This window comes from Telopea speciosissima, chromosome 7 (genome assembly GCF_018873765.1).
Source record: "Telopea speciosissima isolate NSW1024214 ecotype Mountain lineage chromosome 7, Tspe_v1, whole genome shotgun sequence".
NCBI lineage: Eukaryota > Viridiplantae > Streptophyta > Magnoliopsida > Proteales > Proteaceae > Telopea > Telopea speciosissima.
In genome coordinates, this window is record NC_057922.1 from 22,427,291 (window position 1) to 22,452,670 (window position 25,380).

The 25,380-nt window shown below is 36.8% G+C and overlaps 1 protein-coding gene across 1 annotated transcript; it reads right to left on the reverse strand.

Moving 5' to 3' along the window:
* Positions 1 to 20,304: 20,304 nt before the first annotated feature.
* On the reverse strand, positions 20,305 to 23,721 carry LOC122668811 (GDSL esterase/lipase LTL1-like). Its single transcript, XM_043865344.1, has 5 exons — positions 23,416 to 23,721; positions 23,157 to 23,284; positions 22,821 to 23,063; positions 21,793 to 22,045; positions 20,305 to 20,597 (listed from the first exon to the last, which is right to left on the reverse strand). The coding sequence occupies exons 1-5, from the start codon at positions 23,648 to 23,650 to the stop codon at positions 20,341 to 20,343; spliced, it is 1,116 nt and encodes a 371-aa protein (XP_043721279.1). The 5' UTR covers positions 23,651 to 23,721; the 3' UTR covers positions 20,305 to 20,340.
* Positions 23,722 to 25,380: the final 1,659 nt, after the last annotated feature.

The window sequence follows — 25,380 nt, forward strand, 5'->3', positions numbered from 1 at the left end:
TAAGAATTTAACCAAACATACTAACATAATTATTACAACACTAAAAAGAGAAATATCTTAACTTATTAGTAGATCCCAAGTAAATATCAATAAACAGACTGAATGATCCCAAGGCCACACAACTGAATTTAAGCCCATTTTCTGACCATGCCTTAGTCTCATTAAGGATCCTTTTGTCTTGAGCTTCAATGGTGTCTTAACATTGATTTAGAGAATTAATCAAAAGAAACATTGCTGTAAACATGATACCAATGGAGATACAATTTGAGATCTGGAATCCACTGAGAAATGTTCCTAAGAATAGGAATAGGATTGATTTGGTTTCATATTGCAAAACACCACCTGATTTCGATGAAACAAAATGAAGTAAAAAAGAGATAACAATCACACCAAAGAGCTATTAATGTAAGTCCAACATTAGTGAAATAAGAATCATTAAAAATGGAAAGACACATTTCAAATATTGAATTACCAGATAAAAATTCAGTCTAGAACCCCAAATTCCTAACAAGATTTACATAAACGCCATTACTCTAAGCAGAGACAATACACTAGCAATACCCAAGCCAGACCCTTTTAGAATGGACGGAAGCATAAAGTAAAAAATTATTACAGATATATATATATTTACCTTTAAACACCACAGCCCATAGATCCCCTTTTATTCTCAAGCTCTCTCCCCACAACTTGATTTGAAAAACAAGAAACTTCAAACATATTTTAAGGTGTTCTGTTGATTTTATTACTTTAGTATATACAAAAGCCAGTAGCCAGGCTAGGCTGGTTGTTTTTCTCTTGTTCCTATGGTTAAGTCCTTAGCACAGGGAGGGTTGAAGTTGAACAAAAGACCCATTTTATTTACCCCGAAAATCAATCGATGTGTATCTGGATGTTAATCCTCTCTATATTTAGAACATCGATCTTTGTCTCTTTTTTGATTAAAATCCTCTGCATTGTAGGCATCTTGCAGTGCACTACAGTGCATGCGGGCCTGAGAACTTGACACGTGGAAGAAACTTCATTCAACGGTGCGAGCTTGATGTAAGACATTTATTTTTTTTCTTTCTCAAGCTCAGCCCCATTGATACCAATGTCTTCAAAAGGAAGCAAGCATTCAAAACACACAGCTTATCCAATACCTAGCCATAACTTTCCAGCACTATCAAGGGCAGAGGTTTTTCTTGCAAATGAAGTCTTCTTTCTTTTCTATTCTTCTCTTGCAAATGAAGTCTTGTTTTTATTCTATTCCATTTTAGTAATTTTTGCATGATCCATGCACTTCTCAAATCTCAAAGCATACAACTTATGTATCCTACAAATCATGTATATATTATTAAACATATGACCAACCCAAGCCCCAAAAATGATTATTTTTTTAAACTACCCAATCGACAAATGATTATTAGGGTGGTTTGATTAAATAATCATAACATTTCTACCAGATAATAAATAATCCATTGTATATCATCTAGACTAATAATTTTGTTGACTTGAGCTTAAACCAGCCATGTTTTATGATCAGGAATCCTAGATTGTTTGTTTTGTAAGAGGCTATAACATAGAGCGTATCTCGGATTTGAGTCCTCTGTAGCGCGACACAGCGTGTAGCGCATCATTCGACGGTCTGCAACGCACGGGCATGCAGCCCAACAACCGGGAGCCCCATGCACGTATCTCTTGATTATAAAGGTGGTCATTCTTTTAAGAGTTTCTTATTAGGGTCTTAAGAGTAAGAGATTAACAAAACTAGCTAACCAACTTGAACAAATTAACAAATTCTTAGTACCACTCCCCAATCCCTACATCCCAGAAAAAAAAAATCATGTAATTTTATGTATGTATTTGAAAAACATTAAAAAAACAATTTATGCAAGGATCAAACAACACATTAGATGTATTTTAAGGTTTATGCACATAGAAGGGTAATTTTGTCATTTCAAGCACAATATTATATAATTTTGGGTTTAAGAGTTTTCATTTTATATTTCACTAATAGAAATAGCTTAAGTAGGTCCTTTCATATTTATTTTGTTGTATGGCAGGATTATTGGTGCTCCGTGCTCATGAACCGGACCTATAAACCTGAATTCCCTTAATTTTATAGGGAAACTTCAAAAAGAGATCAATTCCTGAGAACCACATAGCATTAGCTCTACCACACTAGATGCTTTGTATGGAGATTGGATTTTAGTACTCTTCTATTGTATCCTCAAAGATAAGAGAAAAAAAGATCATGAGGAAATAAGAGGGATTCGTTGCAGTTATAGGGTTGAAGTGAGTCTGCTAACTTAAAAGGGGAGATTATATTCTGTTCTGACTTTAGAAAGTGATGTCTTCTTGTAAACTGTAAGACAACAGGGACAATGTTTGATAGAGAATTATTTTTGTTTATATCAGACATTCTTCTTTAGTTCTCAAAGTTTGCAGCTGGAAACATGGTTTTAGTGCATGGTATTGGAACGGGTATTGGTCAACATAGAAATTGATATGGTATCGGATCGGTGTCAATATGGTTCGCCAGATAAATATGCCCCTGATTCTCTTTTAAAAATGTTTTTTTTAAATCAATTTACCCATTGTCTGTACCGTGCCACCGATGGTATCGGCATAGTATCGGGATCGATCACTTTCCAAATCAATCAGATGATAAGATACCGATACCTCAAACCATGGCTCGAAAAAGATCCAACGGTTTGTAGATATTTTGGTTAACGTTTTACTTTGTATTTTATTTGACAACAAAATAGGATACCAATATATTTACCATCAAAGGTGGCTCAATGTTTTTTATTATCAGAGAGACCTTTTCTTTTAGCTATCTGATATGAAAAATCAAATTTTATGCTCCATCTCAATTACACAAGTCTTTCATTTATATAAGATTCTTGTTTTCCCAACGCTCTGACTTTCTAATAAATCAATATTCTTGTAATAAGTTTTTTTTCTTCTATAGAAATATTTTTATAATAAGTGACAAAGTATGATTTGAATACCAAAATCAAAACTAATCCATAAGTGGAGATGATGTTTGTAGCCGTTAAATTTGAATGCTAACCAAGTTTTCATGTGGCGGAAGAGGGGGTTAGGGTTTTGACACCATTTGTGATTAAATTGTTGAGGATTGATGTCTTATATTTTGTGGTTTGGGTTGTGAGTCATCTTCAACACACCGTTAAAAGCCCATAGGGCTTGAAGCTTAGAGGAACCGATCTACCAGCTTACTGCATCCTTTCTTGTTTGGCCATGTCAATTTGGGAAGCTTAGTTCAGGGGCGGCAACTCTCGAAGAAAGCTTTTAGGGTTTATATGGGGTAATTTCGAGAATGGTATCTCTATGTTTTCCCTTTAAATTGGTATGATGGGGGTCATTAAGGTTAAGAGGGAAATCTTTGTAAATAGAGAAGCAAGAGGAAGAGAGTTTGTAAGTTGTAACCTTATTCTTCATTGCTAGTGAAGCGACTCTCATCTCACTATTGACGTAGGCACATTGCGAACAATGTATATCCTATTATCCTTGCATTGTAGCTGTTTGTTTTTTGTACTATTGTATTTTTTGCTATTGTGGATAGATTTCAGATTCTACAAAAACTGATTTTTTCGCTTGTGGCATTCGATTATTTTAATACCCTTAGAGGTAGATTAGCATGTAGTCTCTTTATCAAATCTTTCATGATGATAGGAATCTTGCTCCTATCCTCTTAATTAGACCTTCTCTCGCCCAAGCTTCCTTAACTGCTTAAAGCTAGCCTTATTGTTCAACCATGTATGTTACATGCAAATTTAAGTTGTGTATGACAATGTTTTTGTTCCAAATTAGTATTTTTGAGTCAGAAAATATTTTTTTGTGTTCATATCAATCTCAAGTACTTTTGTACCAACAAATGTTGTATGGTAAAACTGGGAAAAAAGGAATTAGTTTTTCCCCTAAAAAAGGAGAAAAAAAAAATACATATGGAATACAGATTAAAATAAGTATTTCTTCTGCTATGTGGTGGTGGTAGTAGTCGAAGTGTCAAACTGGCGTGATATATAGTCATGAGTCATGAATAAACGATATTTTTTTAGGAAAGTAGTTTTCCGTCCGGGAGTGTGGCCTACGCCAACACTCTCATGTATCTATTTCTCTCCTCCTCAAAATAATGGGGCAAAGGTGTCTTTTCACATGGGGAGGAGAAAGATAGACTCATGGGAGTGTTGACGTAGGCTACATTCTCGGACAGAGTTTTTCTGTTTAAAAAAAATCCACTATTAATTTGTTTCTCAAAACTATTCCAAATGTGTTTTTTCACCCGATTCATTAAAAAATTAGATTGAACATTCATAATTATTTTATCCCAAATGTATTTCAAATAAATACAATACATGAAGAGTTTTTTTTTTTTTTATGTTGCCATACAAAACCTTAGTTAGTGCTCAAACTTAGATTTGTTCAATGAAAGGGATCTTTTCTCATATTTATTTTTTATTTTTGGTAAAGGATCTGTTCTCATATTAAGATGATATGAAGCAACCGTCAAATTGTCAATGATGTAGAAGTATAAAAATCCATAAACTCGCAGCACTGTTCGACATGTGGTGTGTTGACCATCCAATTAAATGTCAAACAGAGCATTTCTTTTAGGGGATGTTTGATGGGACTGTCATGCCACATGTTTATTTATTTATTTTTTTGGGTAAAAATGCTACATGTCTAATAATGACCATAATAATTATGGTTCTAGTGCACGGTATCGGATCAGGTACGGTCATTTTCAAAACCGATATGATACTGATATGGTATCAATATGGATCAGTTGTATCAGACAAGTTTATCTTTGGATTTTCTTAAAAATAAGTTTATTTGACTATTTTATCCCTTGTTTGTATCGTTCCACCGATACAGTATCAATCAGGTATCAATATCAATCACATTCAAAATATGCAAACCGTATCAGACGATTCAATATCAATACCTCAAACCATGACAATAAGACTAGCAAAACTCTATAAACTCATTCTCTTCTTGTAACCAGAAATGGGGAAAAAGATTAAGGCCCCGAAAAATTGACCTTTATCCCCTGAGGTTCGTTGACCGGTACGGTTGTGCGGTTCCTCTCATAGGGGGTTGAAATGACCATTCCACCCCCTGATCGAACACACTGCCTGAGTAGGGTCCACCCCCCTTTTATTAGAGCCACTAGAGAACCGGCTGGGGAGCCGCAGGTGATAAAATTTCCCGAAAAACACCTTATCCTATTCTCACTAAAACATTTTAATCACAAACAGCCTCTCTAATAAAAAATTCTGCCCTCGTCATAATAAAAAAAATTTTGTTTTGGTAATATGTCATAATCAAATTCGGGGCTTTGCCAATATTATAATAACATATTCAGCGCATGGTGACTTATATATATATTTTTTATATGTATGAATAATTAATTAAGGAAACCCGAATTCATTAGTAGGGTATCTCATCTATGTCTTATTATTTTAATCCGAAATCCAACGATGGGACTAATAAGAGATTAAGGTTGCGTTTGATATATATTTTTGAATTGCATTCTAGATCGATAATGTATTCCAAAAAATTATACTAAACACGGCCTCAATTTTAAATGTCCACTATGTGATTCGGAACATTTACAAAATAGTTGTATAGTTCATTCTCTTTAACCATGGTTTGGATATGAGATCTTTAAGGGGTGGGATGTCTAGGACCCTCAAAATGTTAAGGTTGCGCAAATGAGATTAGAAAAAAGAAAATCCCAATAAAAAATGGGTCCAAATGTTTAAGATCATGGATGGAAGACTAAAGGTCATGTTTAGTATAATCTCTTGGAATGGATTATTGATTTATAATGCATAACAAATGCAATATTATATAACTCAAATTAACATTACAAAAATATCAACAGTAGAACCACAACTTACAACGGTGGAGTCTATCTTACATTCTCAATTAATGCAAACACCAACGAATACGAAGAAACAAAACAAAGCAAAGATAACACAGAGATTTAGCATCATTCACACACACACCAATATGATATGCTACGTCTACGAGCGAAGCTGAAAATGATTCACTATGTAATAGAAGAAAATACAACGGAAATCTCTCAAAAACACCCAAACGGCGAAACAACAACTCCCCCCCAAAACCCTAACACGAAAAAAACCCCCAAATCTTTCTTCTCACTCTTACTTGCATAGAAATAAGAATATATACTCTTCAAAATCGGGTCGATCCAACGGATCGGATGATACTGTGGCCCAAGCCCAGAACACTGATCCGATTTGGGTCGCCACCAAAATTGTCAAAGCAGGCCAAACGAGTATAAGAATTTGAGACACACATTCATTTTCTAATGGGAAATCTTATGTCCTGATCTTCAGACATGATTCGATTATTATTCGAATTTTTGCAGGGAAATAAAGATATGGGGAATATGTCATTTGCCACATACAATCAATTTTTCTGTGTGAATTGTTTTCAAATTTGCTTTTCTATTCAGAATCATTATGAATCCTTATGGAATTAATCTAATCCCCTCTCATCTTTACTCTCAGTAACTCATCCGCAGATTTACAAATAAGATCCTAATCAAAGTTGAGTTGCATTGTAATTTTAAGGTTTTCTTTTTTTCTTTCTTTAAATTTTATATAAAAAATAAGTGAAAGAGTTCATACATGTTCATGTATAAACCAACACTCTAAAGCACCTATCCTATAAATAATCGAAAAAACAAACTTTATTAAGCAGAGATGTATGTTGAATTAATGGGAAAAGGAACGCTAATGGCTCGTGTATAAACACCTAATCGCCTTGTCCCATGGGATTTCTGCCTTTTCATGGGGGCAAGGCAGTCATTTTCGAGATGGTTACTATGTCTAGGCATTGGAGCCACGCCAAGAGCGTGGTTAACATTCTTAAACCCTAAATTAATTTTCCAACAAGTGATATTGTTCACCATTTTATTTATTTATTTATTTTTATAGATATGACAGATTTAGTTTCGTATCTTTTTTATTAGTACTTACTTGTATTGTATTGGATTGTGATGGAATGGTATTGAAAAAGATTGATTGATGCTTTTTGTGTTTTTTTGGTAAGAATTGATTGATGCTTCCACTTCCTAAAGAAAGCAGAGAAACTAGGAATTTTTATCTCCTACAATTCTAACACCTTCCAATTCCCTTACAATCCCTCACATGAGAGCTGAAATGACCACTAACCCACTGCCTGGAGGGATTGTAAGGGAATTGAAAGGTGTCAGAATTGTAGGTGATAATGATCCATACCATGGCAACAAACTTTATTTGGTCCATGCTTAATTAATTAAAAGGACTAATAAAGTTGCCCACTTTTTAATGTTTCTTTATACTTTAGGTGTGATAGAGACCAATTTAATGGGTTGGGGTACCCCTATGTTGATGACATTGTTGACCTTTACAGGTTGGCAGATTAGGGTGGTTGGGAGGATCTGGACATCTCCTTAATTTTAAGCATAATGGTAATCATTAATTAGGGTTTTAAAGCTTCTCAATAACATTTAATTATGTATTAATAATGTTGATCATTTTCTTTCGCCGCCCGTTGTTTAAGCATTTTGATCGGATTGTATGCTCAGACTGCCCAAGAAATGACCGATTCAATTCGATGTATCCATACTGGATTTCTAGGGTTAGGGCATATTTTGGCCGATTCTTGACTGACCCTGATCAATTTTGATCCGATCAGGATTGAAATCAATCAGGATGGATCCGGATCCTGATTCTGTTCTTTTAAACCACAATATTGGATTGGAACATTTGCATCAATGAGAATCCTGAAATCAGGCTTATTCAGATCTCCTAGGTCCCCACATAAGGCCTTTTGTTTGTCCCTTTACATAAGATACTTACACTTTAAATCTCCATTTTCATTTACAAGGACAAGTTATGCTGCAGAATGGACCCATATGCAGTCACTAGGGGTGTGTATACACTATACAGGTTGAGCTCTCTGTGTCTTTGGCTGACCCAAGTGCCCTTTTTCTGGACTTTTGGTCTATTTTAGGTACTTGACATGTTAAGCTTTTTGTAAAAAACAATCTTGAAGTCGGATCTTTAAATTTTATTTAGTGAATTTAATTACACTTTTTTCTTATGATTCAAATCAGTACTGTACGTAATGAATTAATTGTTTTCAGCATCTGATCATGCTGATTTGTGGTTTAAGCATTCCTGCAATTAGAATCCATTAAATGGGTTCTATTTTTTGGATATTACCTTGTAGTTACAAGGATTATCCTTTTTTTTTTATCGTTAATGAAGTGTGCTGATTTCATGATATAGGTTTCCTTCTTTTTATGGGAAAAAAGTTTTCTAGTTGGGTTGTTCTCTTTATTGGACGACGACAAAGGATGACATCGAAACCGATGTTTTGTATTAGATAGACATTGACTTCTCAGAAGGCAGACATTGGTGCAACGATTAGGTTGCTCCATTGTGATCTAGTGGTCATAGGTTTCAGTTGGAAAATAGGCTCTGCGTGAAAGGGGAGGGGGGAGGGTAAGGCTGCGAACATTATGACCCTCCCCGACCTAGCAGTGATAGGAGCCTGTGCACTGGGTACATCCTTTTAGACATTGACTCCTAAGGGTGACCTCTACTAGTGGTCTTTGGCATGTCATGAAAGCCTAATAAGGGTACTGCATCTAGAAAGAGTTTCAGCCAATGAACAGGGAATAAAGTATAGGAGGGGGATAACCTTGCCATGGCACCAGCGTGTAATGTTCCCCACAGCCAACCAATGAGAGGTGCAGAGAGAATGGATACACAGTTTTTATGCATGGATGCACAATATGAGAGAGAGAGAGTATGTGTCAAGAAAGAGAGAAAGTGTGAAAAGACGAGTGGATCATTTTCCCATAAAGTTTTCATGACTGTACCCTTTGTACAATACACTTTTCTAGTGCCATTGCCACCTTTGAAATGTGGAACATTTCCTATTGGCTTTAGGGCATTTGTTTGTCCAGTCCACACTCCACAATGGAGTGGCTCCCATCAAATAGTGGTTTGAAGGCTTGTTAGATATTTTTTCTTTTAAATTTTGTGAAGGGTTCCAGAAGACTTTCTTTTGCAATAAGAATTGAGATGGGCTTTACTAGACTGAAGCTTACCACATGTGGCTATGGGGGAAAAGGGTTGGGTTGGGTTGGGTGGGGGGTGGGGGGGATGGATCCTTTATGCTTTTGTCAGGTATAGCCTTCCATATGGCCTGCAACTCTTTTCCTGTAAGGTACTAATACACTACTTTAATAAAATGAAGGCCCAGCATCGTCTGGAGGGTATTTTGGTAAACATATTGAGCACTAGTGCATCTGAGAACCCAGAGTTTTAACTGAAATTCCCTTAAAAGACGACTTTTTTTTTGGTAGAAAGCCAAAAGTCTATTAAAACTAAGAAGATAATACATCAAAAGATTTACAATTTCTGGAACATATTGCTTTAACAGCAAGGTCATGAGCTAAAAAGATAAAAGCTCTATCCTGTTTAATTACATTGACATAAGAAAAATTTTGTCATAATAGCTTTGATGTCCCACAAAAAGGTAAAAAGTTCCCACAGCCACTGTTGAGAGTCTAGTTCGATCCATTGCACCAGGTCACTACAATTAGTCCAAATGAAAATGCCTTCTGATTTGTAATCTTCTATATTTTGTAGTCCCTTGAGGAGTCCCTTTGCTTCTGTCTCCCACGCTGTCCCTGCATAACCAAACTCTGATGAAACCAAGATAAAATTCTGTTTATGAAAAATAACAGCAGCTCAGCCTGCCTCATGAGTATCCTCTTTGAAACTGCCATCACAAATTATAAGGGTTGCATTTGGTGGGGTCAGTGACTGAAGGTGCCAATCAGAAGTCCATTTATTTATGTTATGAAGCATAAATGTGAGGTTTGGTTTTGCTAGAATTGTGAAAAAAAGATGACTTTTTGTTCTGTATCAACAATCCAATATATCTCTATGTATACATCATAAAATACCCTTCTGATGCTTGTTTTAAGCTTCTGAATGGCAGGTTATGCATTAGGAGCAGAATCATGGAACCACACTCAAATCACCCTTATCACTGTCCCATCCTCAGGTAATGGAAACCCAAACTACAGCATCACTTCCTTCTTTATCAAGAAGAAAACTGTGGTTACTTCTCTATTACCAACCAACAGTTGGCTCTGCCTTTTTCCACTTGTATAAAATTAATAGAATACCCTTCCATCTGCTTTATTGATCTCACTTCTCTTGACTGGAACATATGGTGAAAATATGAAGAACATAAACTTTTTAAGTATTAAACATATGAATTGTAAACATTAAACAACTCATGTTTAAGACCAGAAACTATTGGAATGCAGAAAAAAAAAATATTTCCATGCGTGTGACACAATTAATAGAATATCATTTTCTACCATTAGTTGGTTGACTGCATCACAGTAAGATAAGGAAAGATAAAATGCCCTTTTCTATCATTAGTTGACTGCATCACAGTAAGAGAAATGGAAAGATGAAATGTCCTGTTATATCACTAGTTGACTGCACCACAGTTAGAGAAATGGAAAGATGAAATGCCCTTTTCTATCATGGGAAAGTTGAAACTTCTTAAAACTTCAGCCACTCCAGCGCTGTATGGCAACGTTTAAAAAAACTGTTTCTATTGTTTTTTGGAACAGAAATGGAATAAATCTTGTATGTGTGTCGTTCGGTTTGTTTTTTTTTTTTCTTCCGTTTATTGAATCAGCAAAAACAGAAAAAAGAAAAAAGGATTTGGCACAATTTTGAGAAACACCAAAAATGAGCTTCGAAAAAACAGAAACACAAACTGAAAGCAAAAATGTGCACGATACTGACTCGATATTCCCAAATCACCACCACCGCCACCACAGAATAGAAGAAATTCTTCTCTTAATATGCAATCCATACGGTTTTTTTTTCCCCTAGTGGCAGAAACAATTTTTTTTTCCAGTTTTACTATACAACATTTGTTGATACAGAATTACTCCAAAATCACAGAAACACAAAAAACTGTTTTTGACTTAGAAACAGTATTTTGGAACAGAAACATTGCCATAGAGTTCACAATTCCCCATCTTCAAATCAACCAAGAATTTCTCTTTCAGAAGCCTCAATAAAATAGTAGATTAGACTCCTAAAATGTTTAGATTATAGCATGTAAAACTGCTGGCACATGATTAGGCAGAATATGTGCAAAAGGAACAATTCAAATCAACCAAGAATTTCTCTTTCAGAAGCCTCAATAAAATAGTAGATTAGACTCCTAAAATGTTTAGATTATAGCATGTAAAACTGCTGACACATGATTAGGCAGAATATGTGCAAGAGGAACAATTGAAATCTGACTGACCTAACCCCATGATCCTGGAGAGGATTCCACCAAGTTAGGCGTAAGGACCAGTGCATGTTTAAGGAATCAGCATCAACCCTGAACAAATTGTTTCCCCTGCTGACAACGACGCTTGACAACTAACATGAACTTAATTGGAGTTGATCAGTGGAATTTAATTAATGTAGCCGACCACATTTAGTTCAAAATTTTTGAGACAGCTTAAGCTCATGCGCTTTCTGCCTCTATTCTTTGAGAGTTCTGGAGAGAGGTTGTCTTAACCTTCATTTATCTGATTCACCGTCTTTCTTTCTTTCTGGCATTTCTCCAGAACCCTATCCTCTCGGACTTCCCCTTACCATTCTTGACTCAAGGGGAAAAAGCTTAGTGAAGTTGAGTTGAACTGGTATTCCACACCTAATTGATTCTGGAACATAGAAATCATTTGCCACACTAGGCATACAGTACATATTCCTACAGTCATGGATTTGCTTGAAACAAGAAATTATGTAAACTATGTCAGAACTACTCTATCAATATTAATGCCATGGTACCTCTGCCCACAGTAAGCTTGACAAGTTCATCATCAAAGTTCATGCAAATGTTAACTAGGCCTGCCTGTTTGCCTTTTTTTTTTCCCCTTTCCAAATTCATTTAACTATTTAAGCCCTGTTTCCAAGTTCCAACTTGATCAGGTTTGAAGTAATAATGGAATTATGAATTAGCACAATGGATACATGGAAGGAAAGCTGAATAGTCACAACCAAGAACAACATTATATACCACAAGAAAAGGTAGATATGCAGGTATAGTTTTACCTGGAATGGTTATTTCACCAATTCTGCCATCAAAAGATGGGAGAAATGCAATCTGTGCTGCTTTATCTAGGCAACTGTCCTTCAAATTAATAGATATGTTCTGAATAATGATTCCCAGAACATCTGTCTCCAGTTGCTACTATGATTCATTGGTTCAAATTTTTGTATGCCTTTTTTTCTCAACCGGTCCACAGGTTGGATCTGCTTGACAGCCTTAGGCCACCAATGATTTCAATAACTGTGTCAAAGTTACAGTATCTATAGTCATAATTTCCATAGTAAGAGTGGTGTCCCAATGCATAGAACCATGTATACTGATCCATGCACATAACTGAAAGCATGCCATTCATTCCATACCTTCCATCTTTCCTCCCATCATTAATATTACCATTGATAGATTCCAGAAGTAAATATAGTACTCCATAGTGCAGCTGAAATAAGGACAGTACATGTACTTCACATACATAATCATGTACATAATAATAATAATTTATCCAAAAGGGAAAATGCAGGACCCACTGTTTCTCAAAAGGAGCAATCATTTGAACACCATTCTCCATCAATGATCGATGTTCTAAAGAGTGACAGAATGAAGTAAAGCCTGACTTCTGGAATTTTGAGGGTTTTCTAGCATCATAGCTCTGTTCTTTTCAGGAAAAAAGAAAAGGTAAATGAAAGCTTGATAGAATATCAGAAATGAAAGATTACAATATCTAAAACGGATATAAATTTGAAAATAACAAATTTATCACCTCACATAAGATTTTTTTTTTTAGGGGGGGGGGAAGTTTGGGGTGGGTGGAAACAAGTTATTGTATACTTAATTCAACTGAACTGGGGTGAAGTACAGAACCAACTAGGATGCCAATGCTCTCATCCATGATGACCCATCTTTCCACAAAGTCCAAAGAGCTTTGTTCAAAACATCACAGGTTTCTTTTCTTTCCATAACCTCCAGGCCCCAAAATATGAAGGAGAAGTATATGTCCTAAGATCAACATCTCTACTTCTAAGTCCGTACTCTAACTTTCTACTAAAAGCCTACAAGGAACAGACACAACCTAACTGGCATAAAAGGTTAATGAATCAGCAGCAGAGGATCCAGAAGAAGTTGCAATGCAGGTGATACACAATCTCTTCCTTCTCCTTGGCCTAGCTCGTGCTGGTCCATGGAGGCACACTGGAATACTGGATTGCCAAGCCCTGGCTCTGCCACAACCTTAGCTCTAATACCACTTGTTAGGGACTTGGGTAGAAGTCACCCTTAAAAGCTAGCAGTTAAGGAGAGGGTGCCCAAGTAACTATAAGTATCCATATCGGGCTACTCACATCCGATGTGAGATTATTACATCCGCCTTCCACATAGAATCCCAACAAGAACTGCCAAATCAAAGTGGGATCGGTTGGGTTAGGGTTGAAGTTGACTGCACATTCCCCTCCTTGTAGATGGCGGCTCTCTCTTTTTGGATTCTTAACATGAATTCACAGAACAAGAAGGTATTGTTGCATATGTCGTTGCACCAATCCACAAGAACCGAATTTTTTCTAGGATTCCCAGTCCCCAAACATAAGGCAAGCATCACAATATGAGATATCTGGCTTGAGAAGTTTAAGCTCCTAGTGCTTTCTCTGATACTGACCTCAAGACAAACTTGAAAGAGTAATGGCTCAAACATATTTAAAAACAATAGTAGCAAGGAAATCAGGTTACTTAGATAAATTTGGAAGTGAGAAAAATTTCATAACATTAGGAGAAAATAGGCATGAAATATATTAATAAAAAAAATAATAGCAAAGATTGAAAATAAAATACAAACTTAAAATTTTCAGGGAAATAATACTCTGTTAGGATAAAAAAGAGCAGAACCAACAAATAGAGACCGAATCATATATTCAAGAAACATCCATTCAGCAAAGAAAAAAACAATCAACTTAAAAATTACACCAGAAATTGTTTGACATTGTCCAGTTTTAATTTTTCCAGAACTTCAATTGTGTTGGAAATATGATGAACCATAATATCCATGTCAAAAGACAGAATTCATTCTGCCAAAGATAAATATGTACAAAGGGAAGTACATTCTGCAGCTTCACCTCTTTCTGCTATATTTAAAATATTACAAATTACAAAACTTCAGAAGAAGGATGCATGGCATTTAAGTAGGACAAACTTTTCCTACATAAATGGCACATCTGAAGCAGATGAAAGTAAACAAATAAATCATATGGATTTTTCGAGGAATGACAATTTGAATAACAACTGCAAATTTCCTCACACTTCTTCTTGTAACTTCTGCAATTCCAGTGGCGGAAAGTACATCACTAAGCAATCAAACAAGTCTGGTGGAAGTTCAGATATGTTCTGCAGAAGATGATCTCCGACAAGATCATGCAGAGAGAATTCATTAACACAAAAAAGTAGGGTAGCAGATAATAGTGTGAGGTGGGTTTTGACTTTAGAACAATCGACAAAATTTACTAAAAATAATTTCTGTTGGAGCTGCTTCCACACCCAACGAGAATAAAGCTGGAAGTTCTTCCATTCTAAAAAGCATAGGAACTTAAAAAATCCAAGGATTAGGAGGGGGGGGGGGTGGATGAGTACAAACTGCTAGATGCATACAAAATTAGCAGTTCAGATGGACTCAAACTTTCAGGTGTCAATGTCAGCAGTCAACCTGATTGTCCAAATACTGCACACACATGACAGAATTCCTAAATCTCTTCATCTGTCAAGATCTGTGATAGAAATATCTGTTTATGGAACACTTTCTTTCAAGAAGGTCTTGGAAACTTCCAGTTAACAATTCTTATGATATGAAATTATTAGATACTATTGAGATACTCATCTAGCAGAAAGAGTGATTCTTCAGTCTCTATGGAAAAAACCCTAGAGTCATTCTTCCCAACTTTAACAAATGGATCAAGTATAAGGTGGGACCAGCAATATGATTGGTTTATGGGAAGATGATATGATGAGATGAATCCCCACTGGGAGATTCCCTAGATTGTACTCTACACTTTAGTGTAAAAATAGACATTTTGCTTTACATGCTGTCTCAGAATCAGGCATCTCCTGGATCACTCAGCTTCCTTGAGCTTCTTCAAGATGTACTAATATCTAGGGATCCTCAAGATGAGATAATATGGATCAGATAAAACAATGGAAACTCACATTCAAATTTAAATTTGTTTCCCTATGTGGCTTGCTGATAACTGTAACTCAAAAAGGACTGGGAGCCCATTTCCTAACAAAGTCTTCTAATCATAAAAAGGTTTATACTTGCAATATGTGCAGAACAAGGAGAAGGGAAGGTGTCTTCCTCTCATGATGTAATACCTGGATCCTTCATTTTACCCAAAGTACCTGCATTGGAGATGACATGACATGTAAAGATATCTTCAAATCTGTGCATTTGGGCTGAGGTAACTTGGATAATATGGTTTCTCTCAGGCTATTGTGTGATGGATTCCTTCGTTTTTTGAGCATTAGAGAAAGAATGTCGAATAGTCCAGGGAAAGACCAAGAGGGTGAATGACTACAATTATCAAAACCAGGTTATTTTACATTGGAGATCTTGTGAGGTGGTCCTAACTCCAAATCATAGCTCACGTACAGCGCAGGATGATTAGCTCTTTAAATCCACAGACACCCAGTTCGCAATTTGATATAATTTTTATCGGATTAGTAGGGGGATAGTAAATTCGGGTGATTAGCTCTTAAATTTACTAACTTTTGTTGGGTTTTAATTCGATAAGTTCAGAAACGAGCCTCAACCTTTTTCACAAGTAAAATTAATAGAAACAAAATTCGACAACCCATCAAATAATTCTGCAATAGAACTCAACAGCAAGGCTTGAATGGAAGAACAAACAGTTTTATAAAAAAAGAAAAAAGAGAGAGAGAACAGTGTCATTGATTTCAAATTTGATTTTTATTAACAAAAATCAGACACAGACGAAAAAGGTGAACAAGACCCTGATATCATCACGAAAGATTGATTTTGATAATTTGAAGATCCAACAATAAAGAATCGGTAATTACCAACAAAATCCCACAAAAAGCTTTTCCTCTGGTCTCTTGAAGTTCTAAATCACTAATTGTAGTAAACAACCGGTACAGTATATACTAAATAAAATGTTTTTAATAAAAGTTTACAGATACACGGTACAGGGAAACCCATTTAACGTTCTACCGTAAATCATGTGCTTCCCTATGCTGTTTACGGCAAGTCTGCAACCCTACACTTAGCATCAAAAAGCTCTATTCTCACCCCACCACAAAAGTTATTCAAATAAAATTGCAGGGAAAGCGCCAATTGGTCGTGCAACACACGTCGCCTCTATGTCCTGAGACATGGATACGTGAAATAACCTCCGCAACCCTAAATTTTGGAAATGACCAAGGGTGCGGTGGTCATTTTGAGTGCCCTAATTTTAGGACGCAAGGGCGATGTGTCTGGTGCGTTCTTTCTCCCAATTGTGATTCTTAAAGTGCAGGATTAAACTTGGCCAAATGTTTTCTGTGTCAGGGCACAAGTTGCGTCTAGACACATGAGGATGGGTGAAATGAAAGTCTCACCTCCCTTGAATGGCGGAAATACTGCCCATGTGTCTGGCGCGTTCTTTCTCCCAATTTTTGATTCTTATAGCACAAAATTAAACTTGGCCAAATATTCTCTATGTCGGAGCACAGGTTGCGTCCAGAAACATGAGAGTGGGCGAAATGACCGCCCCACCTCCCTTGAATGGCGGAAATACCACCCATGTGTCTGGGCGCAACTGCATTGCGGCACAGAGAACATTGAGGGGAGGAAGAATCCCCTCACCATTAGTAATGTGACCATGAAATAATGTCCCATTACAAATTTCCATGACTTATTGTTTGGTGTTGAAACTGCCCCTTCACTTAAGCATTATGATGAAGAAACCCGATGCTAAACTTTTAATTCTATGGATAAAGTTTAAGCCCAGTTCTAAAAAGATGAGTGGAACCTCAACCACAAACCCTGCTATATATATGTAGGCAAAAAGAACTCTATCCAGGAGTGTGGCCTACACCAGCACTCCCATGAGTCTAACTCTCACCTCCCCATATGAATAAACACCTTTACCCCTTGTTTTGAGAAAGAGAGAGATAGACACATGGGAGTGCTGGTGTAGGCTAGACTCCCGGACAGAAAACTACTTCCCATATATTTAAAAGCAAGTAAATCCTCACACTTGTTGGTGAGCAATCTGTGAGACTAAAAGTGATATTCTTCCCCACTAAAAAGCTTACTCTATTAAATGGAGAGGGCCCAACTGATTTATGAAGTTATCCAATGTTTCATAGTTAGTCAATGAGAGATTCTTCCTAACTTGCACTTCATGAATTTTCAGTCCATTTTTTTTTAACTCTTTGCAAACTCTATGTGAGTAGGGGATCACATAAAATTTGGACATCCAATGTGCAACATGGCAAATATTTGGCTTGCCTAGATAAACTTATCAAAATAATTTGGAAAAATTTTACCCAAAATATGTACTCTTTGATGTTCCAATAAATGTATTCAAATATTTGTTGTTCGACCTTCTTGGGATCTATCCACCATTTTTTTGAGCTTGAACCCAGATATAATAGTATCAAAAAATTGAGACAAAAAATAATTCGGACACAAGTGTTGAATGGATCCAAAACATGAGGCCAAAAGTTTAATAATGCTGTTTAAGGGTTGGGGGTTTTGACAGGTAATGGGGACCACAATGCTCCCCATGGATCCTGATCAATCAAGCTGGTTGCTGCCAATCCATGGTCAGAAAATATAGTTTTTTTACATTGCATGATTTGAATTTATTGAAGCAAGCTGGGTAGGTGGTTTGATTGGAAAAGAAAAGTGCTCCAACTAACCCTCAATTGGCTGAGGATTGAATGGCATTTTCAATTTTAGGTGTACTGAATGAAGAGGGTTAGTTAATGGGTTATGGGCTACCCTGATTTCTATCTGGCCATTTGTAGATATATTTTTCTTATATGCAACAACCACATCTATTGTTCCATCATGTGGGAGGGGTGCGTGGGAAAATTATCTTCTCCAATTTTCTATCCGGTTGCCAGAATAGGGATGGTGGACCTCACCCGGTTAGAGTATTTGAGCAAAAATAGGGTGATCATTTCAGTCCCCCCTTATTAAAGGAACTAGGGACCTGGGCTGGACAAGGAATTGGAGGTGATAAAGATATCCAGGGTGTGAGGGGAGGGGGGGGGGGATCACATCTGATTTGACATTATTACAATTGGGATTAGGATAAAACTTGTATTCCTTTGGTCTTCTTTTTGCATCTCTCTGTGACACTACTCTTTCAGATTCACAAAATACATTGCAAAAAATAGACACAAAGAAAAAAAGGAGAGTGTTTTTTGTGCCGCAGCACAGCCTGCGCCCAAGCATATGGGCAGCCAGTGTAGAGAACAAATGGCCCAATCCAACAAAGAGTCCAACTTCTAAAGCGCCAAAACAACAAGAATACAAGCTTTGAGCAAAAAGAATGGCACCCCAAACTGCCTCAGCCTCAATGAAGGACGCTGAAAACACAAAACCAAGTATGTGCAGACTGCAGAGGGGAACCAGGCGCCACTTAGAGTGAGTGACAAGGCAACAAAGAGTAGAAGCGCAGGGCCTAGAACACAGGCATTGCGGATAAGACTCATCATTAATATTGATGTGAAAACAGTAGAAATGGTAGTCAGTAAAGTTAGGAGGTACGTGATTAAAGACAACATTAATGGCTAAGGCATTAGAGCTACACTAACAAAGAAAAAATCTTAATTTTTGGTAAAAAAACAGTTTAGCTTCCACAAAGATAACCTGTAAGGATCAAATTAAAGAAGATGACATAGCTTGGTTTTGATTGGCAAATATAAATGATATGCAACTTTAACAGAAAATCACCCTTTACTTTTGGGTCCCATAGGCAACAATCTTAAATATCCCTGGTCCAAGACCTCAGACCATTAACCTAGTCAACTCTGAAAATGAATTCTTTCCCGACCATAGTTTAAAAAATCGGGAATCAGATTCAAATCAGCTGATTTTTAGTCATTTTCTTTGTAATTCATCTTGAACCGGACTGATTCATGGGTCGATTGTTAATTCTTGAACCAATTCAATTTTCATCATAAAATAATTTAGATTCACAATTTTCCCAATTCGGATCGAAATCCTCCCTAATTGACCGATTCCGAACCCCTCTTAAAACATTGATTACAAATAAAATAAGGGAGTTCTTAATTAGTTGGGACATCTAACTAATTTCATCACGTGAAACGGAAAAAAATTTCTTTTACCAATGGTTTCATAAAATAGGACTGAAAATAGCAATTCCACCCATTATTACAGTAGAGAAATATTTAATATAAGTTGGGTTTATCATTATTGAGGTAATCTCACATCCGCTGTGGATGCTTCAACTATCAAATATAAGAGTCACAAGAGACCACCACATTTTGAACCAAGTGATTTTTAGATGGAAGCTTAATATAGTATTAGAGCAAATATGTTGGGCCTTCGTCGATGATGGGTCTTGCTCTACCCACGAAGACAGAGCCCAGAAAAAGCCTGCCCGTAAGAGTCAAGTATAAGAGTCACAAGAGATTACCACACTTTGAACCAATTGGTTTTAAGATGGAAACTTAATATAGTATTAGAGCAAATATGTTGGGCCTCCATCGATGATGGGTCTTGCTCCACGCACAAAGATAGAGCCCAGAAAATACCTACTCATAAGAGTCAAGTATAAGAGCCACAAGAGACCACCCACTTTGAATCAATTGATTTTAAGATGGAAGCTTAATAATCATCATCATTTATAAACAAAACCCTACTTTTGGAAATTGAAAAATATAATCTTCCATTAATCATCTCTAATGCATAGACAAACAAATAATAATATGGACTAGACAATGAAAAACACTCGCTTTCCTCACACAAATTCACAAACTACAATCTGAAACCATGGATCTTAAAATCTGATAATCCTTTTAATATGGTTGATCAACCTTATATCTTGACTCACACTAGAAAGCACTAATGCATGCACTCGCCAATATTATTAATTAAAAAGAAATACATGAAAATATGGAGTAATAGTAATAGTAGTAATTGCTTGTTGAAATGGAACTTTATTAGGTCCTGGAAGCAACTGCAGAAATTCTGGAATCAATTGTGGTCAAGACAGTACTTAAGTTCCCATGGTGCATGTAATCAGCAGAGCCTCTCAGGATCTGTTGGACAATGTACCTGTTTGCTCTCTCACTTGGATGGAAAGCATCCCAGAATGCATAAATATCTCTGTTTGGACACAGGTTTGACAGAACTGTGCATAGTCCAATCCCATTATAAGCTCCTTGCCCACAACATGCTATCTTTGATGTTACAAAACCTGTATTAATAATTCATCAAATTAAGCAAATTATTTTTAGTACTAATTCAATATTAAACCAATTAATCATGTTCTTGATCAGTTGTGGTTGACCTAGCTTGGCAATGAATGAGTTACTAAAAAACCCACCTGATAGGACGGTTCACTTAGAGCTTTTTTTTTTTTTTTCCTTCCTGTTTTTTAGTGGCAAAAGTATATATATATATATTCATATGGGAAAGGGGTTTTTACAAGGGTAGTGTAAGAAAGAATTTGCATATAAAACCAATGAAGGGTTGGAAAATAGTAACATCCACATGGGTCCACATTATATCAGGATAGGAGAGAGAAAAATGTTAGCATGGGTCGCATTATTTATTATGTGAAGAAGGTATAAAGAAATTTGTACAAGGATAGTGTAGCAATATTTTTTCATACACTTATGTGTGTGTGGACCACTGGACCCACATGATCAGGATACGAGAGAAAAATGTTAACATGGGGGTCACATGGGTTATTATGTGAGGGGAGTATAAAGAAAGTTTATACAAAGACACTGTAGCAATCTTTTTCCATATATGTACATATATGGGCATTGTATGTACGCGTGGGGGGGGGGGGTAGGGAGAGTGTTTCTAGCCTACAATGGTAGGAAACACCTAACCACTACTCCTAAAAAGGAATCATTTTAGGGACAAAGATATCATTTCAAGGAAGGGAAAGAGAGAGATAGACACAGTGGTCCAGGAACATTTAGAGCACGCTCATAGAAAACATTGTCCATTAATATAGGCCAAATGTTCTTTGTGCCGGGGGCGTAGGGTATGCCCAAACACATGGGGGTGGGAAAATGACTACCCCACCCCTTGAATGGCCAGCCCATGTGACTAGGCGCAGCCTGCGTTGCGGCACAGAGAACATCAGCCCTATACATATATATATATTGACAAGTTCTCATGGAATGGAAAATCAATTAAGTTTTGTTTGGTTTAGTTCAACCAGATACAATCTATCATCACTAGTAGTGCAATTATGGGTTTATCTTATGAGTACTGCATGCTTTGTTTGGGAATTAAGGTTATATATAATTGGATGAAATTTAAAGGTGAATAATGATTTTGAGGAACAACTAACCGCTATTCACCTGTTCACCGCCAAAAAAGGAAAGGAAAACCTACCCACTTGGATCCCTTAAAGGTTGTATTGGTCAACTTACCATAAGCCTGAGGGTTACTGATGAAGTCCATGTTCATCCGATACGCATTAACAGCAAAGAACACATCTGTGCCGATCTCACTGTTCACTTGGCTTACCATCTGAACAAGTTGAGGGTTGAAGAGGTTAGCAGCTCTTTGCAGCTCAGCAGCACACGACCCATCGGGACTCCTCTGTGCTAACTCAGCTGGAACACAACCCAGAGGCCCAGTTCCAGTTACAAGAACATTTCGAGCTCCCAAGTCATACAGCCTCTGCAAAATTTATTAATATATGAAAAAGAATGTGGATCTTGTTTGGCTATTATGAATAAAAGACAGTATTAGATACGCGGGATCTGTCCCATCTCTGATACAATTTATCAGGGATTTGGATAGAACTCATCCTCAAAAATTTTCACATGAAACTATTCACATCCAATGTGAGATTATTATTTCCGTCTTCCGTGGAATTTCAACAATTAGTTCATTCACTTCTCCTTCTTCATCTTTTATGATTTGACAATGATAAATATAGCTGGTAGAATTCCAGGAGAGGTAATAACAATTCTCTAAATTTGGTTTTCCTCCAATCGTGGCGGGAGCTGGAGGATCCGACCCAGCAAAAATTGGTCACCTGTGAAATGATCAAAACCCCCTGTTTTTGCTGGGCTGGATCCTCCAAAGCCATTTGTGAAATGATCAAAACCCCTCCTATTTTTGCTGGGCTGAATCCTCCAACTCTTACTACAGTTAGAGGAGAACCCGAGATAATAATGTCACATCAGATGTAAATAGTCCGATATGACTACACTAACACGACTGTACAGAGATGTGATGTGATGTGATTTGAGTGTGTAACGTGATAGTTATCCTCTTCCGTCCCTTATATTTATGCATATTTAATAAAGGCTTTAATGGCACTCCCACAGTGCTTGTTTGTCTCACCAACTCCCACAGTGCCACTACAGTACTACACATCCCATAATAACTCCCATCTTTATCTCTTCCCCACACTCTCCATGCAAATTGTTAGGGTTTTGAAGGTTACCATTAAAATCTTTTTGTACTCTGAGATGAGATAGCGAACATAATCAGGGAGAGAATATTGACGAGATCTTGCTGAGTAAGGAACCAAGTAGTAGTTGTTAACAAAGTCATTTCCACCGACAGTAATAAGGATAAGTGCCTGGTTCACTAGCTGTTGTGTCTGTGCATCTCCAATTCTCTGGCTTACTCTTTGCTGGTATTGCTGGAAGTACTGAAGTTGATTTGGCATTCTAATTATGTTTATCTGCAAATATATATAGCAAATTATTAACTGGGTATGAACAAATCAATTCAATTCAAGAGAATTACCAAAGAAAATTTCATCATTTCCACTTACAAATTGGATCCCTGTGTCATTCAGAATTCCAATCCCAGCTGAAGCAAAGTTGGCTCCATTAAGTAGTCTATCACCTTCAAGTGAAGGGCTCAAGTAGGGCTCTACAGGCTGCTCACCAATTGACTCACCTGATATGTAACAAATTTATAAGATTACAATAGACATAGTTATAGGCTATTGCTGCGGATTTTTGGACCTTTTACTGCAGAAAAAAAAAAAAACAGAGCATAGAATAAGAAAAAAGAATTCAGAACTCAACTGATAATGTCTGGGATATTAAGCCCATTAGAGAAACGACCGGTGGGTCGACGACTCGGATAATCGATACCATAAGGTGGCGAATCGGCACGAGCACTGGTTAACAAGTAGTTGTTGTTTCCACTATCAACAAGTGAATCACCAAAGACAAAGAATGCCCTGGCTTCTGCTTGAATGGCAAGAGTTCCTAGAACAAGTACTAACCCAATTATCAGGGTAGCTAGAGGAAAATCCATGGAGATAGTAGTTTTGGGCAACCCTGAAGATATTAGGTAGGAACTCTAACTAGGAACTCTTTAGTCTTCACAATTCACACCTATAGCTGAATGCTTTAGTTGGTGACTTAGTCATGTATTTATATAGTTGTGACCATGAAGAGGTTAAGGATTAAACTCATTATAAAGATGGATTATTTAGTGGACCTTTTTAATGTCCTTTCTCCTCTTCCATAAGTCAGATGAGGAGCACTGAACAAAAGCAAGCTAGCTACTAGTTTTTCTGTCCATTATAGCTCAACCACTAGGAGAACAAGTCACTCAATCCCATTGACTTGTTCATTAAACATGTGTTGTTGAGGATGATGGTCCATCCTTATGGAAACATTAATGTTAAACATCACCATCATAAGCTAATGACTTAATTTGATAATGAAATAGATGTTTTCTGATAGTTAAGTTTGTACTATGTTCCTAAAGGACAAAACTAATTGGCTAATTCAACCTAGTTTTTGAAGCTTGTATGTTTTCATCATTTAAAAGTTTGTAGTTTAGGTTTATAATATGTTTCCTTCTTTGTCACAAGTCCTACTAATAATGTCTAATCTTAGAAGAATTGATCTCCAACTTGGATCCGCTACTGCTGAGCTGCCCGACAGGACCCTACTGCCAAGACACAGCAAGGCGGTGAATGATCGCCTTACCCCTTACCCGAGTGGGGGTAAGACGGTCATTTACCGCCTTGCTGTGTCTTGGCAGTAGGGTCCTGCCGGGCAGCTCGGCAGTAGAGGATCAGGGTCCACTGATCTCTTCTTCTGTTGATAATGACAGATATTGGAGAAGACTTAATTAATTGTACAAGCAAAACCTTTGTAGCAATTATTAGATAAAAGTACAAAAATTATAACTTTGGTCAGGTGAAAAAAACTTATTTCATGGACCCAAAAACTTCCATTAATCAAATTCATTTGTGTAATCTTCACATTTTGGGCAGGATATTTCCTTTTAATACTTAATCACTGTGTTTTAGGGTTTTTGTGTCTATAATGAGGTTTATAAGTCAGTGACAAACAAATGTGTGACTCCTCTCCAGTGAAAGTGCAGGTGAAACAAAACAGAGGAGGGGAGCAACACAGTCCAGTGGGTCCTATACACCACTTTGTTTCACAATACTTTCAAGTGACTGGAGAGGATCTGTAGAATCCCATAATACAGGCTTTCTTGTTTCCCTTCAGTGCTGGCTTATTTATGAGGGTAGCATTGAGGAAGGAAGAGAAGGCTTGATAAAGTTGATATCCCATGTGAAGTGCATAAATTGGTGGGGTTTAAGTTTAAAGGAGAGTAGCTGAATCCACACCTCTCTGAAGTTGACACTTCCACCTCCATTCTCAACTCTGTGAAAAAAAAAAAAAAAAAAAAACTTTACAACTCTGAATAACACCAACTACTCTACAACAAACTCTCAGATTGATTAACTAATATTAGAAACATGTTCAATAAACCTTCCTCAACTTGTCCTCTAAAGCTTATACCAAACTGACTATACTCCAACTCATTTTCCGGCTATTGAATTTGAAATGGTACAACAGAAATGAAATGTCCCACTTCACTGAATCTGAAATTTAATGTAGTACCTTTGAATAAAGCTTCTCTGATCCACACTGATGAGAATTTTACCATTTAACCTTGTAAGCTAAACAAGTACAATAGTCACTGACACCAGGATCTGTTGCACATTATGTTATACTCCT

What these genes read in the sequence shown, in the direction of transcription:
- LOC122668811 (XM_043865344.1), bottom strand. Translation starts at nt 23,650, where the DNA reads ATGGATTTTCCTCTAGCTACCCTGATAATTGGGTTAGTACTTGTTCTA. An exon ending in TAATATCCCAGACATTATCA is followed by an intron (nt 23,285 to 23,415) that starts GTTGAGTTCTGA and finishes GTTACATATCAG; the next exon opens with GTGAGTCAATTGGTGAGCAG. An exon ending in CAGTAACCCTCAGGCTTATG is followed by an intron (nt 20,598 to 21,792) that starts GTAAGTTGACCA and finishes TTATTAATACAG; the next exon opens with GTTTTGTAACATCAAAGATA.